Source organism: Misgurnus anguillicaudatus, chromosome 23 (assembly GCF_027580225.2).
Source record: "Misgurnus anguillicaudatus chromosome 23, ASM2758022v2, whole genome shotgun sequence".
Classification (NCBI taxonomy): Eukaryota; Metazoa; Chordata; class Actinopteri; order Cypriniformes; family Cobitidae; genus Misgurnus; species Misgurnus anguillicaudatus.
This window is the reverse complement of record NC_073359.2, coordinates 3,922,880-3,942,933: the sequence shown is the minus strand read 5'-3', so window position 1 is coordinate 3,942,933 and position 20,054 is coordinate 3,922,880. Positions and strand designations below refer to the sequence as shown.

The window sequence follows — 20,054 nt, the reverse complement described above, 5'->3', positions numbered from 1 at the left end:
TTTTGTTAAATTTGTTTTTATTGTACTTTTTACTTGAGGTGTGGCTTCTCTGCTGTTTCTCCCACAGGTCAGGCACACCTAATGATTTTTTGCACAGATTATGAATGTAATTTGATTTGAACTACTGATCATGCAAGTGTTTCCCCAGCGTTATGGGCCTTCTTGGTTAAATAAAGATTAAATAAAATAAATATAAAAAATCCTTGATTCTGATTGGTCAGTAGCTGTTTTATTAATAGTAATGCATTTGACATTGTGCCATATTATTATTATATCTGAATATAGTCACAGGTTGCAGCCCATCATCATCAACAGCACTCTTCAGCTGTGACTCTATTAACAGTGACACTTCTCATACATGTGTCTGTGTTCAGGTGATCTGTCTGATAGATTGACAGTATTAATTTCCTAATGATGTCCCCAGAGGTAACATATATAACAAGAACAGTATAGGACCTAGAACTGATCCCTGCTCTACGCCATATCTAACCGGGGCGTGATACGACTCTTACTCATTTACATAAACAAAGTGGTAGCGATTGGTTAGATACGATCTAAACCATGCTAACGTCTGACCCCTGATGCCAACATAGTTTTCTAGTCTATCGAGTAAGATTGTTTGATCTACGTGTCAAAGGCTGCACTAAGGTCTAGTAATATAAGAATTGAAACTTCACCACAATCTGATATTAAACGGAGGTAATTTGTGACTATAAGCAGTGCTGTCTCTGTGCTAGTGGGGCCTGAATCCTGAACTTTTTATACGTACTATCATTCACTAAGAATACACAGAGCTGCATTTTAGAAAGAAAATGGAGATTTGAGAATGGTCTAAAACTATTAAGATCTACTTGGTCGAGGTGTGTTTTTTTAATGAGCGGTCTAATAAATGCCAGTTTGAAAACTGTTGAAACGTATCCTAGTTCTAACGATTAGTTAAAATATTTAGTACTGGAAATACTTATTTTAGTTATCATGAAATCAGAAAAAATCCAAAGGTCTCAAAAATAGCTGAAAAAAAATTTTTTTGGGGAAAAATTAGTTAAGTGCTCTTTGGTGTAGGGTATACAAAACGTGAAAAAAAGGGGAATCCAAGGCACTCTTCATATATCAAAAAGTAAAAAGCCTTTATTTAAATATGGCTATAACATTAAAAACATATAACAAACAACAACAAACAATCTTCACTTAAAAAGTCAGCTAATCACAAACACCTGAATGACATTACAAAGGTAATGAATTCCCATATGTAAAACATTGCAAGAAAAGACCACTAGATGGCAATTACACTAGAGTAAATGTCACAGGAGTGACGATCTTTTAGGCGGAACCAAAAATTGGGCAAGTTTGGTTCCGCCCGGATGTTTCCGCCCGGACCGGTAAAAGAAAACACCGGACATCCGGTAGCGCCGCGAACGCTGTAATCAGCCGAATTACATGCAGCTGAGAGTTATCAAGAGGAGCGCCGGGTGATTGGGCGAGAACAACACTCAGGGGAGTATTTTAGATCAGTTTGAAACACAGTTTGAGGTCGATTATTCCTGTTGTTGATGTGGACCGTAGCGCTGAGTTGGGCTCACCTGGTACACTATTTTGGACTGCTGTATTGCTCTCTCCCTCGTTTTGGATTATAGATTTACGTGAAGGAAAATACCGAAGACCTTAAAGGTAAGCGAAGTAAACGAAGTAAACAAATACTGACCTTGGAGGAAAGCAACGAAGGGAGAAAAGACGCACCGTTGTGAGTATACGTTTATGGAAGAATAGTGTTGGCGGCTGGAAAACGCCCTGTCTGCGCATTTGGAACTATTACAGCGTGAAGTCAATCTAGGACAAAGAAAATACAACAGTTGTGAGTAACGGAATCTTCTTACAGAAGTATTGTGTATGTATTTGACCTATATATCTCTGAGTGTTTCCAAAAGAGAGCGGACGGCCCTACCCCTGAGCCAGCGCGGTGGGTGAGCCGAAGGGCCTTTGTGTGAAACAGCTCCAGTGACGAAATACAAACACTAGGCCGAGTTAACATCTCCATATTTCCGTCCGGAGCGAAGGAAAGGAAGACGGGCGTCTTGTGTGCACTGAGTGGTGGGTGAGTCTTGGATGTAGAAATTTTCACTTGAAGTGGTGCTGTGTAATGCTGTGTCTTGCAGTGGGATTGCTGTTGTCTTGTCCGACGTAGCCCCCGCCTCCAGTCACTCGCTTCAGAGACGGTAAAAAGGAACTATGGTCCTAGAGTAAGACCTGTACATGATTATGCTGTGAGTGTGTTTCAGTCTTAAAAACCACGAACTGGCATCTCGAAGTATTTTCCCAGCTAGGCGCTCGGCGGACTTGAGTTTATGAGTGGCGGTGAAGAACTGTGCTATTGACGGTGCGTGAGTATTATCTGTATTACTGCTACCTTACCTGTGTCCTCTTTTCATCATCGCAGAGTTTGAGGCGAAGGAGATCCGCCGCCCCGAGGTCTCAACGAGAGGGCGCCCCGGTCCAGTTTTCGATCGACCAACGGGTCTCGAGGAAAGGGCAGCGCTCGACCCGGTGTGCCGGCGTGACGTTCTCGCCCCTCTGTGGACCAACGAGCTCGCCGAGAGGGTTTCGGCCCCCGGCGCCACCTAGGAAAAACCACTGTCCAGTTGACGCATCGCGTAGCCAGCCATCGTAAGTCCGCCACCCTGTTACATTAAGCATAACCTGTTAAAACCTGCCAACTCAACAGGGAAGAGGAGTGTGCCTTGAGAGCTGTGCAGAGAGCCGTACCTACCTCGAAGTGGTAGCTAGCAGCCATCTGTGGAGAGAGAGAACCATTGGAGACCGATTCATTGTGCCCTTGTGTCCCAGTAGTCATCTGTGGAGAGAGAGAGAGAACCAGCGTGAGCACTGAGATACCGAGCTGTGAAGAGAGCATTACCTACCGAACGCTGTAGTCAGCACAGAGGTGAGAGAACCATTGGAGACCGATTCATTGTGCCCTTGTGTCCCAGCAGCCATCCGTGGAGAGAGAGAGAGAACCAGCGTGAGCAACTGAGATACCAAGCTGTGAAGAGAGCATTACCTACCGAACGCTGTAGTCAGCATAGAGGTGAGAGAACCATTGGAGACCGATTCATTGTGCCCTTGTGTCCCAGCAGTCATCTGTGGAGAGAGAGAGAGAACCAGCGTGAGCACTGAGATACCGAGCTGTGAGGAGAGCATTACCTACCGAACGCTGTAGTCAGCACGGAGGTGAGAGAACCATTGGAGACCGATTCATTGTGCCCTTGTGTCCCAGCAGTCATCTGTGGAGAGAGAGAGAGAACCAGCGTGAGCACTGAGATACCAAGCTGTGAGGAGAGCATTACCTGCCGAACGCTGTAGTCAGCGCAGAGGTGAGAGAACCATTGGAGACCGATTGATTGTGCTTTTGTGTCCCAGCAGTCATCTGTGGAGAAAGAGAGAACAGGGAAGGAGCGCGAGTCGACCAGCGAGGAGCTGTGTGAGACAGGCGGCGAACCGCCTCGAGCTAGCTACAGGTACACGGATACGAACGAGTCTACACCAACCCTGACTTTGATTTATTTCTGCCTCCAGGAAGGAAAAGGAGCGCGCCACGGGCAGAGGGAACCAGAGGCGGGAGCCCGTTCCCCGACGTTATCCCCACCCCCCCGTCACTCCCTAGCTCGTGGCTCCCCTGGAGGGCAGAGCCGGACATTAGTTTTAATTTTCCCTTTCCCAATTCCCAGTACATTTTAAATATTTAAATAAATAAAGATTATTTTTTTATACTTACCTGTTCCTCGTTGTTGTTTGGTCATTGGGTTGGTTTTGGGGACCTCCTCGAGGTGGAGATTGAGAAGGGGCGTGGCTTAACCACTAGCAGCCAGCCCCTGGCTTGTGACATAAAGACACCAATAGATAGAACTCTTTAAAAAAAAAACAATTACAAAAAGGGACTAAAGTCAATTTCATCATTGAGTGCTGGGTATGTCATAGCCTGCAAATTATATATATAAAAAGTTTCTCTTTGTAGTAGTACTCTTAATCTATCACCACCCCTAATGTTCTTTTTAATTGTCTCTAGACCTTCAACCATTAAACCATCTGGGTTGCTATTATGTGCACTGTAAAAGTGTTTGGCCATTGGGTAATCAAAATTTGCCTTTTTAATAGCATTCTTATGTTCTGAAATTCTGTCTTTAAGACGCCTCTTTGTTCGGCCTATGTAAAAGCAACCACATGTACAAGATAAACGGTAGACTACAAAAGTGGTATTGCAATTAATGGATGATTGTATGTTATATGTCTTATTAGTTTTAAAATCAATAAACTTTTTACACTCTTTAATGTTTGAACAGTGGTTGCAAAATCCACATTTGTACGTACCCAATATCTGTCTGTGAAGCCAAGTGGTCTTTTTGCTCACGCTGAGATGACTAGATACTAGTTTGTCTCGAAGAGTAGGGGCCCTCCTAAAACTAATTTTGGGGGGCGCACGAAAAACTTCTCTAAGGATAGGGTCACTTTTCAATAGATTCCAGTTCGACAAAATTATACGTTTTATTGGATTGGCTAGACTGCTGTATTTAGTAACAAAATAAACTTGCTCTTGACTGGATGATTCTTTTTTCTTTTTTCTGAACGGATCTGATCTTGGGGAGGAGTGAGCTTTTTTGTTGGCGGTCTGTACTGCCTCTGTTTTGTGGCCCCTCTGTGTAAAACGATTTGTCATAATTTTGGCCTGCTTTTCATACTCTTGATTTTTCATCGCAGATACGTCTAAGACGTTGGAATTGGCCAAACGGTATGTTGTGTTTAAGCCAAACCGGATGGAAGCTATCCGCTCGTAAGATAGTATTTCTATCTGTTTCTTTGCGAAACACTGTGGTATGGAGCTGGCCATCCTGACCTTTAGAGATGGTTGGGTCTGGGAGGTTGGTCGTGGTTTTCGAGTGTTCCATGGACGGTTTTGCATTCCTATCATTGTTATTCAAAAAATCATAGAACAATACTCACTAAAAACAGTTGGGTTAAAAATAACCCAATAAATAACCCAATGGTGGGTTACTATAGCACCGACCCATTGTTGGGTTATTTTAACCCAATGCATTGGGTAGAAAGTTTTACCCAATTAGTTGGGTTATGAAATAACCAATTTGTTGGGTTATTTTTGCAATGCTGTTTTAACCCCATTATTATTATTATTATTATTATTATTATTATTATTATTATTATTATTTGCTTTATAAATAAATAATACAAAACTTACAAATACATTTATAATGCTTTATTTACATTTAGTCATTTGCACCTGCATTTAAATGTATAAATACATACATGTATAGAAGCATAAATACATACACACATACATAAATATATACATACATAAATAAACAAAAACATAAGAACAAAACAAATCTACTCAATCTTATCCAACTAAAAACTGCTTAAAAGCATAGTTCACACATTTTGTCATCATTTTCTCCCTCTCATGTTGTTATAAACCTGTATATAAGTCTTTACTTTGATAACCACAAAGGTATATTTCAAAGAATGTTTGAAATCAAACCGATCATGAGCCCCATTCATTTTCATAGTATTCTTTTTTCCTACTATGACAATGGGGCTCATGATCTGTTTGGTTTCAAACATTCCTCAAAATATCTTCCTTTGTGGTCATCAGTACAAAAAAAAATGTGTACAGGTTTGTAACGACAGGAGAGGAAGAAAATTATGACAATTTTCATTTTTTGGGGAACTGTCCCTTTAAGCAGGTGACAGTGTGTTCAGGAAACATCACCTGGTACAAAATGTATTGTATGTTACAGAAACTACTTAACAGTAGTGAAAGGCTTGGGATACTCTGTATGAAATGTAAAAAAAATATTAAAGCACATGTCAACTGCTGGTCTTGGTCCTGGGCCATGCCTCCCCACGATAACAAAGGCTTGTGATTAGTCGAATTCATCCCATAGGAGGACATGGGGTCTTCTTCATACCTCCTCCTCCAAATACTGAATTATGTTTGTTTTCTGACCTGAAGACAGAATTTTCACAATGTAAATATGCACACATAAACAAGATTAAAAAAAACAGTGTCATAAATGATACTTACAGGTTGCAAAGTAATAAATGTTTGCTTTGCCTCTTGGTACTGTAGGAAGGCTGAATCATCTTGCTGGCCATTTTGTAAGGTTTTTAATGCAACATCTCCAAGAATGTCTACATTTAAAGAAAAGAATAATTAATTAAATCTCAAAGCAAACACATCTGGCATGGTAATAAATACTCTACTTTGACAGTAGATGGCGCTGAATTGCAAATTCAACCGTTACCGGGGTTACAGTAAACAGACGTGCATGATTAAACAGCGCTTTATCAGGGGATTATACTGAAGTAAGACGACAATAAAATGCCATCGAGTCATTTCTTAAGACATTTACATTCAGAATGACATTTATATTACAGCTCTGTGTCTATAACACAGATCGGCTAAAAAAATATTTGGAGCAAAAAACAGCCGGTTGCATCCCAAAAGTAAAAAAAAAAAGGATTTTTACTACACTTTAAACCAAAAAAGCATTATCTGTTACAGAAACCATGGTTAAAGCAATATGGCAATCAATACGCCATGAAACTAACGTTACTACTAAAAGAAGAAATGATTCATTTTCGTAAGGGATCATGCTGTTGGTGTTGTTTACTATTAAAATAAATTGCGATGTCTCTTTACGTTTATGATGGCTTAAAAACGCGTTTGGCATCGGTAACAGTTAATGAATGGAACAGGTGTAACGGACAAAAACTAGACAACAGCGTTTTTGTACACTTATTTAAACGTGACTGATACTGTGTGTTAGAGCTTAAAGACGCTTTGTAGCAAAATAAAACATTACACAGAGATATATATTTTAAAACGTACCTCTCGTGTCTGTCCGCACTCAGCAGTGGCACCGGTAGGGTTGCCACCCAGGTCTGATAAAAAACCTGGACATATCAATGACCCCGAACAATTGTTTTGCTCACAAGTCCCCCCCCCCCCCAAATGTCATAATATTTCTATAGACCTATGCAATTATTGGCAACACTTTACAATTCTTATTTGTTAACATTAGTTAATGTATTAACTTAGATGAACTAACCGTAAGCAGCATGTTTGTTACTGTATTTGTTAATCTTTGTTAACATTACTTTTCATGGTTTATTCATGTTAATTCACAGTGCATTGATGTTAACAACATTTAAATCATGTATTATTAACATTAACAAAGGTTTAAAAAATTGCTTTATAAGTGCAGTTCATTATTAGTTAATGTTAACTAATGTAGTAAACTAATGAACCTTGTAAAGTATTACCCAATTATTTGTTAATTAAGTTTAAATAGGTAAATCACTTTTACAATTTATATAAGCTGCTTATACTCACTAAAAACAGTTGGGTTAAAAATAACCCAATAAATAACCCAATGGTGGGTTACTATAGCACCGACCCATTGTTGGGTTATTTTAACCCAATGCATTGGGTAGAAAGTTTTACCCAATTAGTTGGGTTATGAAATAACCAATTTGTTGGGTTATTTATGCAATGCTGTTTTAACCCCATTATTATTATTATTATTATTATTATTTACTATTATTTGCTTTATAAATAAATAATACAAAACTTACAAATACATTTATAATGCTTTATTTACATTTAGTCATTTGCACCTGCATTTAAATGTATAAATACATACATGTATAGAAGCATAAATACATACACACATACATAAATATATACATACATAAATAAACAAAAACATAAAAACAAAACAAATCTACTCAATCTTATCCAACTAAAAACTGCTTAAAAGCATAGTTCACACATTTTGTCATAATTTTCTCCCGCTCATGTTGTTATAAACCTGTATATAAGTCTTTACTCTGATAACCACAAAGGTACACTTCAAAGAATGCCTGAAATCAGACCGATCACGAGCCCCATTCATCCCCACAGTATTCTTTTTTCCTACTATGACAGTCAATGGGGCCCACAATCTGTCTGGTTTCAAACATTACTCAAAATATCTTCCTTTGTGGTCATCAGAACAAAAAAAATGTGTACAGGTTTGTAACGACAGGAGAGGAAGAAAATTAGGACAATTTTCATTTTTGGGGGAACTGTCCCTTTAAGCAGGTGAGTGTGTTCAGGAAACATCACATGGTACAAAATGTATTGTGTGTTACAGAAACTACTAACAGTAGTAAAAGGCTTGGGATACTCTGTATAAAATGTAAAAAAAAAATATTAAAGCACATGTCAACTGCTGGTCTTGCTCCTGGGCCATGCCTCCCCATGATAACAAAGGCTTGTGATTAGTCAAATTCATCCCATAGCAGGACAAGTCTTCGTCATACCTCCTCCTCCAAATGCTGAATTATGTTTGTTTTCTGACCTGAAGGCAGAATTTTCACAATGTAAATATGCACACATAAACAGGATAAAAAAACGAAGTCTCATAAATGATACTTACAGGTTGCAAATTAATAAATGTTTGCTTTGCCTCTTGGTACTGTAGGAAGGCTGAATCATCTTGCTGGCCATTTTGTAAGGTTTTTAATGCAACATCTCCAAGAATGTCTACATTTAAAGAAAAGAATAATTAATTAAATCTCAAAGCAAACACATCTGGCATGCTGAATAAAAACTCTAGTTTGACAGTAGATGGCGCTGAATTGCAAATTCAACCGTTACCGGGGTTACAGTAAACAGTAGTAGACGTGCAGCGCTTTATCATGGATTATACTGAAGTAAGACGACAATAAAAATGCCATCGAGTCATTTCTTAAGACATTTACATTCAGAATCACATTTATATTACAGCTCTGTGTCTATAACACAGACCGGCTAAAAAAATATTTGGAGCAAAAAACAGCCGGTTGCATCCCTTACAAAAGTTAAAAAACGGTTTTTACTACACTTTAAACCAAAAAACATTGTCTGTTACAGAAAGCATGGTTAAAGCAATATGGCAATCAATACGCCATGAAACTAACGTTACTAAAAGAAGAAATGATTCATTTTCGTAAGGGACCATGCTGTTGGTGCTGTTTAGTATTAAAATAAATAGCGATGTCTCTCTACGTTTATGATGGCTTAAAAACGCGTTTGGCATCGGTAACAGTTAATGAATGGAAGAGGTGTAACGGACAAAAACTAGACAACAGCGTTTTTGTACACTTATTTAAACGTGACTTACTGTGTGTTACAGCTTAAACACACTTTGTAGCAAAATAAAACATTACACAGAGATATATATTTTAAAACGTACCTCTCGTGTCTGTCCGCACTCAGCAGTGGCACCGGTCAACCGTTGAAATTCAAAATGTGTGACGTGAGCCCGATTTTAACCCAACTCTCTGGGTTGTTATGGAAGTAACCCAATAAAAGCTAGGAATAACCCAACAGAACAACCCAATATGTTTAACCCACCTATTGGGTAAAACAAATAACCCAACGGTTTTTAGAGTGTACCATTTATAAGCAACTGTTTTATTTATATTCCATTTAAACAGGTCTAAATAGCAACTAGATGGCCTGAATAATGAACATGAAATTAAACTTGTTGAACTCACCTCAACATGTCTTTTACAATCATTTAACCCATATGTCACTGTTACAAACTGTTCACTGTGCAAGATTGTCATTATTTTGAACGCTTATAAGACAGGGGTACACTTTCGTACACGTGTCTTATATTTTCGCTTTTGGGGCGCTCTGAGGCACACACACACACAAAGACGCAAGGTCTCTGCTCTGCTGCGCGCGCTAAATAACATATTCACATAGCTTTTCGAAAACCGGGACATTCAGTGTCCCGGGAGAGTTGACAAATTTCCCGGGACAGGTTATTAAAAAGAAGGACAATCCCGGTAAAACCAGGACAGGTGGCAACCCTAGGCACCGGTCAACCGTTGAAATTCAAAATGCGTGACGTGAGCCCGATTTTAACCCAACTCTCTGGGTTGTTATGGAAATAACCCAATACAAGCTAGGAATAACCCAACAGAACAACCCAATATGTTTAACCCACCTATTGGGTAAAAACAAATAACCCAACGGTTTTTAGAGTGTATTAACTGGTGTTAATACAGATATAGTGATAATGATAGTGACTTTACTGTTTCACAGCCTAATTTGCATTGGAATAACCCTGAAATGGTGAGAGAGACGGAACAAACTATGTTAAAAGTTCCTTCTAAAAGAAAAAAATCTGGAGATTCACAAAATGTCAGAGCTAAAAAAGCGGAGGTAGAGGATGTGTTTGATGAAGACGAAATGGAAAGTGGCAATGAATCTTCTGATTCTAGCATCAGTTTGTCTTAGATTGATTTTTCATGAAGTTGATGAGATCAAACTCTTTCTTAGGGCTACCAAAAACAAGAGTGGGGTTTGTGTAAAGCAGTTTTTCCTGACTTAAAGCAGTTGTGGATAAGACACTTTATGTCAGAAAGGTTGTTTACAAACAGAGAGATTTATAGACTCAAGAAAATAGTCACTTCTGACAATGGTAATGAAGGTAGTGATAAAGCCTAATAGAGCATTTTTAGATGTGATGTTTTTTTCTTTTTCTTTAACTATTGGGGGAAGTAAATATTGCAACAGTAAATGTTAATGGAGCAAGGGAAATGGAAAAGAGGGCAGAACTGTTTCAAGTGATTAAGCAAAGGAAAATTGATGTTGCCATGTTGCAAGAGACACACAGTGATTTAAGAAATGCTGCTGATTGGACGGGAGAGTGGGAGGGGGTGTCTGTGCTAAGTCACAACACCTCACTTAGTGGAGAAGGAGCTATTCTTTTTACTAAGAGTTTTACTCCACACTCATATCAGATTTATGAGATAATCAAGGGTAGGCTTTTGAAAGTAAGAGCAACTTTTGGAAAGAATTTTTACCCAAACTTAATATTGGGTGGTGATTTTAACTGCACAATGTCAGATTTGGGTAGAAATCATGTCGAAAGGTTTTATGTTTTTAAACATCACTGTAGTATTATAAAAAACATATAATTACTCCATTAAGTTTTTGGGATCAAAGCATGGTACAGTGTGCTGCATTATTAAACTCCATTAAGCCAATGAGTGCATACTGGCAACTTAATTCTAATTTGTTGGGTGATAAATATTTTTCAGGAAACCTCTCTGCTGCCAACCTGCTCAAGAGTTTTGCACAGCTCCCCAAGCATAACAAAAAAAATTATTTATCTTCCACCCTGAAGCTATTTTGGGGATTTTCGCCTGGATTTGGCCTACCCAATTTCAAAAGCTTCCCATACCCACATGCAGAGGTTTACATACAAATGTTTGGTATCATTTTACAGGAAACCCTTTGAAATTACATAAAACACTGTTGAAAGTGCTAAACATGGTTGTATGTGATGTCAGTCCTCTAATAAGCACAAAAATAAATAGGCGCTTTTTGATGTTTTTTTTCTAAAGTCTGTATTTAAAAGTGTATAACTCTGGCCCTGAGTGGGAACGAAACCTGCAGACAGTTTTATTTGATTCCAGCAATTGCCAGCTTACAGAAGAAAAAATATTTTTTTCTCTATCATAATCTATGCAAAAGTTATTTTACTCCAACTGATGGGAGGAATAATACCCTTTTTGTATAAAATTTCTGCCTAAAAACATTTGAAGTGCTCCCATAACCACATACAGTGGAATAAATGCAATTTCTTTATATCATTTTAAAGAAAACCCTTTGAAGTTACATAAAAAGCTGCTGTTTGTGACAAATAGTGTTATTAATGTTGTTTTTCATATGATGAAACACCAAATTTTCTTTTTATATGTTGTAAATACTGCCTCTGATAGTGTATAACTCTGGTTCTGGGTGCTCTAGCAGACTGCAGACAGTTCTGGTTGTTACCAGCAGCAGACAGTAAACACCCAAAAAAAGAATGATCTCCTTAGCATGTCGCATTCAAAAGTTATTTTCATTTTACTGAAGTGTCCGAAAATACATTTTTCATATAAATATTAATTTTTTGTTTTGGACATATAATAAATAACAAGGGATTATTCATGCACACAACCTAAGAAAATGCTGTGAATGGACTCATTTTTTAGAGTAGGACCTAAGAGAAAAGATGGTGTATCATTTGTTTGGCTATATGTGCTATCTGAGGCAGTCCACACTCAATTTTCCCATATGTTTACAAAAGACGATTTTTTACCTTATTATTCATTCAACTATTGTTGGATATGTGTTGATAATAGAACGCTGTAGCCTTATTCCTGAGAATGAGAGCTTTCATTTGATATAAGACTTGCCCATGTTTGTCATACTTGAAAAATATGAAATATGTGAATATTAAATCATATAAAAAATTATGGGGGGGGGTGATAGTGTAAATTAAGTGTAAATAACTTTCTTACAGTAAAAGATTTCTCAAAGTGATGCATATCTGGAGAAAGTAGAGAGTCTAAGCTTTCAAACAGTATCTCATATGTGTTACTGGGGTCCATGATGGACCATTAAAGATTAAAAGAATATTTTATTTGAGTCAAAATACGAAATTTTGTACCCGGGCCTGGGTCCTCAGGGTTTAAGAGGTTAAATGTTAGGTTATTTAAGTGTTATTAGCCATTTCACATGCTTTTTTTGATGTTGCCTTTTATTTCCCCTTTTAAGGAAATGTTCAAGTTGTTTTGGAATGATTTTATTATGTGGTGTAGGATGAACCCAAGTGCACACAGAGATGAATGAACACTAAAGACTTTATTAAGAACAAAACAGAAAACAACACCCACGAGGGGGCAAAATAACATAAACAAGATACTTAAACAAAGGGAGAGAACACTAAACAAGACTAGATCTTAACTACACTTAACACTAGACAGGGTGACACTGAACAATAAACTTGACTAAATACAATAAACACTACTAGACTAGACTTCAAAGACAACATACTCACAGGTTTTAGGAACAATGCATACAAGACGATTAAATAGGGGAGCAAATCAAGAGGGGAACAGGTGATATAAATCAAACAATAATGTGGGGGATGACAAGGGAGCGGGGTAAAAAAGACACAGGGAACACGTGGTCTAGTAAACCAATACTGAGACCACGTGAACCCACACAAAACATGGGTCTGTCATGATTCTGCCACAAGACTAGATTAAACAAAGGACAAGATCGCAGAACCATGACAGAATCCCCCCCTAAAGGAGCGGCTTCCAGACGCTCCCCAGGGGAACACTAGACATGGGACAAGACAGACTGACAGATAGACAGACACCAAGAAAACATGACAAATAACATCAATGGGAGACAAGAATACAATACAAGAGGGTTGGGGTGACATAATAAAAACAACAAACAAGGGAGGGGGGGTGGAGGCAAAACAGTGTTCACAAAAGGAAGTCCAGGTAGGGTGGAGCTGGGTGGGCAAGGGGTCTTGGGTTCAAGGGTAGTGGAGAGCTTGGGACGAGGAGTCCGGGCAGACTTGGTGGGGAGCTTGGAGGCAATCGGCTTGGTTGGGGATGCAGGCTGGGAAAGGGGAACAAAAGGAGGCAAGGCAGGGTTCCAGGGCGTGGTAGGGGTAGACAGGGGAGCAGATGGGGGCGAGCCAGGACTCACAGGGTAGGAGAGAGAGTCAAGGGAGGACATGGAGACAGTAGCAGGGGACCAGGCAGACAAACAAGATGACAGTGCTGGGGAGGAAGCAACAGAAGGAGCTGGAGAGACAGGGGGCGCTGCATCCGGCAGCGGAGACGAGACAGGAACAGAGACAGGGGCGCTGCGTCCGGCAGTTGAAACGAGACAGTGACAGGGGGCACTGCGTCCGGCAGCGGAGACGAGACAGTGACAGTGTCAGGGGGCACTGCGGTTGGCTGTGCAGACGGCAGGGGCTGCAGCGGTGGCTGCGCAGACGGAGAAGTCAACCCCCTCTTCCTCTTCTTACTGGGGCGTAGTGCAGACGCCATGGCAGGCGAGGGGAAAACTGTGGTGGGAGCAGCAGGTTCCGAAGAGGACCCCTTGGATGGCGACTCCCACGAAACTCTCCGCTCTCGCTTTCCACGTAGCGACATGGGTGGGGAGGAGCTCTCAGGGGCCGAAGGAGGAAGACACGGGTCGCCAGACGCCACCACTCCCAAGATACATCCCTCCGGGATAGATGGCAGCGTGGCAGATGGTGATCCCATGGTGGGTACCTGAAGCTCCTCCCGACACAACTTGTCCACCACCTCATGGAACGGGCGGCGGATCAACTCCTCCCGTTCAGGCAAGGGAGGAGGGACGTTGAGCCCCGCGATGAAATAGGAGTTGAGGAGGGTCTCTGGCAACAAAACCCTCCTCGCTTCCACCGCCAGGGCATACCCCTCAGGGACCCCTTTTGCTGGGGAGGAAATGGGGCCTTGCCCATCTTCATGTTGGCGGCAGTCGACTGCCACCAAAGTTCTAGGTCAGCCGACTGCCGCCTGGCGGGATGACACGGGTTGTCTGCTGGGTTCTGTATGGGCTTGTGCATTCTGTTATGTGGTGTAGGATGAACCCAAGTGCAGACAGAGATGAATGAACACTAAAGACTTTATTAAGAACAAAACAGAAAACAAAACCCACGAGGGGGCAAAATAACATAAACAAGATACTTAAACAAAGGGAGAGAACACTAAACAAGACTAGATCTTAACTACACTTAACACTAGACAGGGTGACACTGAACAATAAACTTGACTAAATACAATAAACACTACTAGACTAGACTTCAAAGACAACGTACTCACAGGTTTTAGGAACAATGCACAAGCACAGGACAATGAATACAAGAGGATTAAATAGGGGAGCAAATCAAGAGGCGAACAGGTGATATAAATCAAACAATAATGAGGGGGATGACAAGGGAGCGGGGTAAAAGAGACAAGACACAGGGAACACGTGGTCTAGTAAACCAATACTGAGACCACGAATCAAACAATAATGAGGGGGATGACAAGGGAGCGGGGTAAAAGAGACAAGACACATGGAACACGTGGTCTAGTAAACCAATACTGAGACCACGTGAACCCACACAAAACATGGGTCTGTCATGATTCTGCCACAAGACTAGATTAAACAAAGGACAAGATGGCAGAACCATGACAGATTTTAGAACCACCAAGAGTTCTTTTAAATCTTTATGACAGTGGTGGGACTTTGCAAAGGTCCAGGGCCCGGTTGCATAAAGCACCTTAAGTGTAATTTTCCCTTAAGTTCACCCTTATGTTTCCCTTAAAATTAAGGGTGTTGCAGAAAAACCCTTACGTTTTTTCTGTTGCGTCTCCATGGCAACAATAGTATTTTATAACAACAAACCGGGGTCGCTGTCATGAAACACTTTACGATAACCTTTACCTAAGAGAACCATTTAAGGGATTATATGCAAAACACTTTAATTATTCTCTTGCAGTAGTTAAGGGGAATTTACCCCTTAAGTGTCATACTTAAGGGAAAAACTTAAGGTGCTTTATGCAACCGGGCCCAAATAAACAGTTTTGTGTGCAATACACTCAGAACGTCACTAAAGAGAACAATTTGAGCATGAACATTTTGGAGACTGTAATTGTAAAACTTCAGGAATTGGCTGAAACAACTGGAGATCAAGGTTACTTAGATTCTTTGTCAAAAAAGAAGTTACAATTGGCTTCAATCTGGAGAAGAAAAAAGGTCAGAACAGGGCTATTCATGCCCTGCGATCTGAGTCTGGTGGATTGTTAGTAGAACCTGCGGACATTCGAAAGAGAGCAGTTTTGTTTTATGAGAACTTGTATAAAAATGAACTTGGAGCAGAGTATATGGACGACAGTGAATTTTTTAAAGATTTACCCCAGGTGTCAGAAGAAGCCAACACTGGGATTTCAGGTGTCTTGAATATCAGAGAGTTGAGTGATGCACTTAAAGACATGGAGTCTGGAAAAATTCTGGGAATCGATGGCTTGCCAGTGGACTTTTATAAGTCATTCTGGACTGAACTGAGTAATGATCTGCTGGAGGTATTGAACAAAAGCATGGCAGAAGGACAGCTACCTTTGAGTTGCCGTAGAGCTGTATTAACCCTCTTACCTAAGAAAGGCGACCTGACTGACATCAAATGTTGGCAATTGGTTTCATTACTCTGCAGTGACTATAAATTGCTCTCTAAGACATTGGCCAATAGGTTGGCTGGGGTGTTGGAGTGTGTTATTCATCATGACCAGTCCAGACCTATTGTGTCCCCGGTAGATCAATATTTGACAATATTTCACTGGTTCACTGTGTTTTTGAGGTCTCCAAAATGCTAAATTTTGGCCCATATTTTGGGAATTTAGCTTATTCACCGTATCCCCCAGAGTTAGATAAGTCCATACATATCGTTCTCATCTCCGTGCATGCTATAACTCTGTCTGATGCAACCCTCGCTAGCTTAGCTTAGCACAAAGTCTGTAAGTGAATGGCTCCAGCTAGCAAACTGCTCCCAATAAGTGACAAAATAACGCAAACATTTTCCTATTTGTGATTTTTATAGTCACACCGTGTACAAATAACAAGGTGATATGAGACACACAATCTTTTAACAGTATACATACTGGGAACTATATTCTTAGAAGGCGAAGCACTGCTACATGGGTGGAGTGTTTTGCTCACAGCACCCAAGAAGCCCCCTGATGAGGTTCGGTCAGAGTTGTGCAAATCACTCCGCCCATGTAGCAGTGCTGTGATCAAGTAGGTCAGATTTAAAAGAATGTTCTCTAATGCAGGATTTTACATTTGGATCTCAAAAATATGCTTACATTTGTACATTATACTGTGTTACAAATGTCAATAATATTTCATATTTATTTTCAGGGTCCCTAACATTTGATAACTTTAATGTAACCTGTGATAAACAGAAAATTTGTGCTGTGACGGAGGACAAGATTACAGTGAGTTACGATTACTCAAACATCAACATCAAAACTGGGTTCTGGTTCAGTCAGAAACAGAGAACAAACTGGAGAAACAAAGATGAACCTGAAGATTTGACTTTAGATTCAGATTACTCAGGACGCGTGAAGCAGTGGATCACTGAGGATAACTCGTATCTCATAATATCAGATCTGAGAGAGAGCGACAGTGGAGAATATCAGGTCATGTTCATTATGAAGGATGGAGTTAAACATCTCAGCTCAGTCACAGTCAATCTAACAGTTTCAGGTACATTTACATTCTCATCAGTCCAGTTAAACTCTTTTCATTTCTCATCTAATGTAAGGTTTTGATTATTTAGTTTTACAGGTGAAGATAAATCCTGAATCTAGAGGACGGCGAGTAAAACTAAGCTGTGATTACGCCTGCCCTTTTACCAGTGGCGTGTCGTGGGGTTTGAGTCAGGGCCTTCAGTAAGCGTGTAAACCACATACATACTCATCTGTTACAGCTAACGCACCCATATGCAAATAATGCACATATTCGGCTGCACATACAGGCACTCAGCAACATGACAGCTGATCAACAATTAACCTAAAACAGTATGCTAGGTAAGGGTGGGTTGAACTCAGACTAAATTTCACTGCATGTATCAATAAATGTAATCCCCCTCTGCACACTGTGTACATAGTGTCACATCCACATACCACAGTAGGCTACTATCAGTGCAACATGAACCACTCAATTACAATGTGCATAACCCCTTAATAATATTATCAGATCCAAACCACAATCTGCATGATACAATACTCGGCAAGTAGTAAAGCACTCACCCGTCACTTTGCAGTCACATACCCGAGGACATGAGAGCTGCGCTGTGTTACTGAAGTCAGTCGTCTCATTCACAATAAATGCCACAAAATTTGTTTGTTTAATTTCTTCTTTGATGTGATCATTTAACACTTCTGCCATTTATTATATAATTTTTATTTTTTCCTGAAGTTCCTGTAAAAACTGTGGCCATGGCAAGATGATGTCGGAAGTCAGCGTCATGCTCCGCTAATAGCGTTAACAATTCCAAGTAATTACCACTGTTCAGCGAATCTCTGGATTCATCGTGTCCACTGATAATTCTTGCTGTCCCAAAAAGAGAACACAACCACTAAGACGCTTCAGAATGTCTCGGTTCTTTCTGACCCTCTCATTGTGGACCCTGAACTCCTGTTGTCTCTACTCGTTAAGTTGCAAATCCACACGACATTCAGCAAAAGTTTTTAAATGCACGACTGACATTATGGCGCTCTGTGGCCGGTTGCATAAACATAGCCAAGATGTTAAGACTGCGTCTTAAGAATGATTCTGACTAACTAACAATTAGTTAGGGCTAATAAGTCTTATTATTTGGATTTAAATTAGACCAATCTATCTTTCTATGTAACATACTTCAAACAATTATGATCAGTCTTGAAGAAAAAAATTCATGACTAACTTTAAAGACTAGTCTTAAAGTTTTATGCAACTGGCCACTGAGCCTTGGTGTTTAAGGGCTGCCTTCGTGAACCTGTTCAGACTGTCAAAGCCAGAATCATTCTATGTCCCTTTACTCGTATTAAAAAGTAAACACGGCCAACAAAATAACTTCTTGTGCTGAGGGCAACAAGATCGCGTATATTTGCAACAGCAGATGTCATTTTCTTTAAAAACTGAATTTCACGCTCACGTTGGAAATTAACGACAGACGTTAGGGGTAGCGCTGGGCACTTTGCTAGACCTAGAGGACGTGCTGTCAATAAACGTCAAAATTTGATTGGTTGATGTTTCTGTCACCAATGATTGTAACAAATCAGATGTGTTGTCCTTCAACACAAGCCTAGCAGTATCTGTAGAGCTGGTCCCAGAGTAAGCTTATTTTTATGTGAATTTTTGAGGGTACTCCGGTTCAACCTTAACAAAACTAACAAATTTTGCGGACATTACACCAATGAAAAGAAATAAAAAGCATACTAAAGAAAAAACATTTAACACTTTTAAAAATATATATTTTTATTTTTTATAGGGCCAGCAGAGAAGGCCCACTACTGCGACGTGGTTACAGCTGGTTCAAGAATGGAAAACATTTAACACTTAGCCACAGCATATTTGTGTCATCAATTGGAAACACTAACAGTTATTCCTGCTATCCCTCTTCATCTGTGTGTGAGTCTGAAATTTATAAAATATTTAAATTAAAATGGAAGAACAAAGTTTGCAGTTTTCTTGTTGATTCATATACAGTATGAGTGTGTTTGTAATTGATTGTGAATGTTACAGCAGTATTTTGTGACTCTTTCAGGTCTTTCTAACAGTAGCTGTTGGGCTGTGACTTACACCTCTACACAAGTTTGTGCTTTAGTGGGATCAACAGTAGATATTCACTCTTCATACTCACATCCCACTGGATATACAGCAGAGAAAACATACTGGGATTACTATGATCAAACAGAACTTAGACTGCGTGAGGATCAACAGTTTTCTAGTCATTTGGATTTTTTGCGAAACACACTGAGAATCAAAGACATCAACATGAGTGACACTGGATTTTATTACTTCAACGTCATCACTAACACATCAGAAGAAGTTTCTGCTTATCCTGGAGTCACTCTTACTGTAACAGGTAACTGCTCAAAATAAACTCTCTGTAAAGCTGCTTTCACTGTTCAGATTTGATGAATATATTTATGATGTTTTGGGTCCTTACATTTTTTGTTTTATTTATCTTTCGTTAAACATGAGTAGATTACATTTTAAATATAAAAATGCCAATGCTATCAATCATTTGAGTTCCCTTTCAATACGGTTCACTTCGAATTGCGTCAGTTGCTGACACTATGGGGGAAACTCCTGTTTACTCCGTGATTGAAGCCTATTGGTTAACGTCTGTAGAAAATACAGACCAATGGCGTTTCAGCCTGCGCGGGGCGTGGCCCACGTCCTTATATAAGTCCAGGATAAAGCGTCAAAAGCTCACTATTTTTCTCCTTCAGCGCGAACCTTCTCGCTGCTTTGAAGAAAAAGCCCTTATTCGCGGTCGATCTGAGCACTGCAGCAGACTACTACACACCAGCGTGTTCCCCTGCCGCTTTCCAGTTGAGTATAAAAGAGTGAATTTTATTCTAAAAGAGCAAGA

The 20,054-nt window shown here is 39.8% G+C and overlaps 2 protein-coding genes across 3 annotated transcripts in view; both read left to right on the top strand.

The window, feature by feature from the left end:
* The window catches only part of LOC141359642 (uncharacterized), a 252,291-nt gene that overhangs the window by 36,866 nt on the left and 195,371 nt on the right, over positions 1 to 20,054 (top strand). The gene's annotated exons all lie outside the window — the stretch shown is intronic.
* The window catches only part of LOC141359291 (uncharacterized), an 88,627-nt gene that overhangs the window by 49,093 nt on the left and 19,480 nt on the right, over positions 1 to 20,054 (top strand). Inside the window, exons 3-6 of one of the 2 annotated variants that reach the window (XM_073861501.1) lie at positions 16,829 to 17,176; positions 17,250 to 17,361; positions 18,945 to 19,084; positions 19,221 to 19,541. In XM_073861501.1, coding sequence (XP_073717602.1) covers positions 16,829 to 17,176; positions 17,250 to 17,361; positions 18,945 to 19,084; positions 19,221 to 19,541 — 921 coding nt within the window. Of the gene's footprint in view, positions 1 to 15,648; positions 17,177 to 17,249; positions 17,362 to 18,944; positions 19,085 to 19,220; positions 19,542 to 20,054 lie in introns of those variants that run through there. The other variant, XM_073861500.1, reaches the window with a different exon arrangement.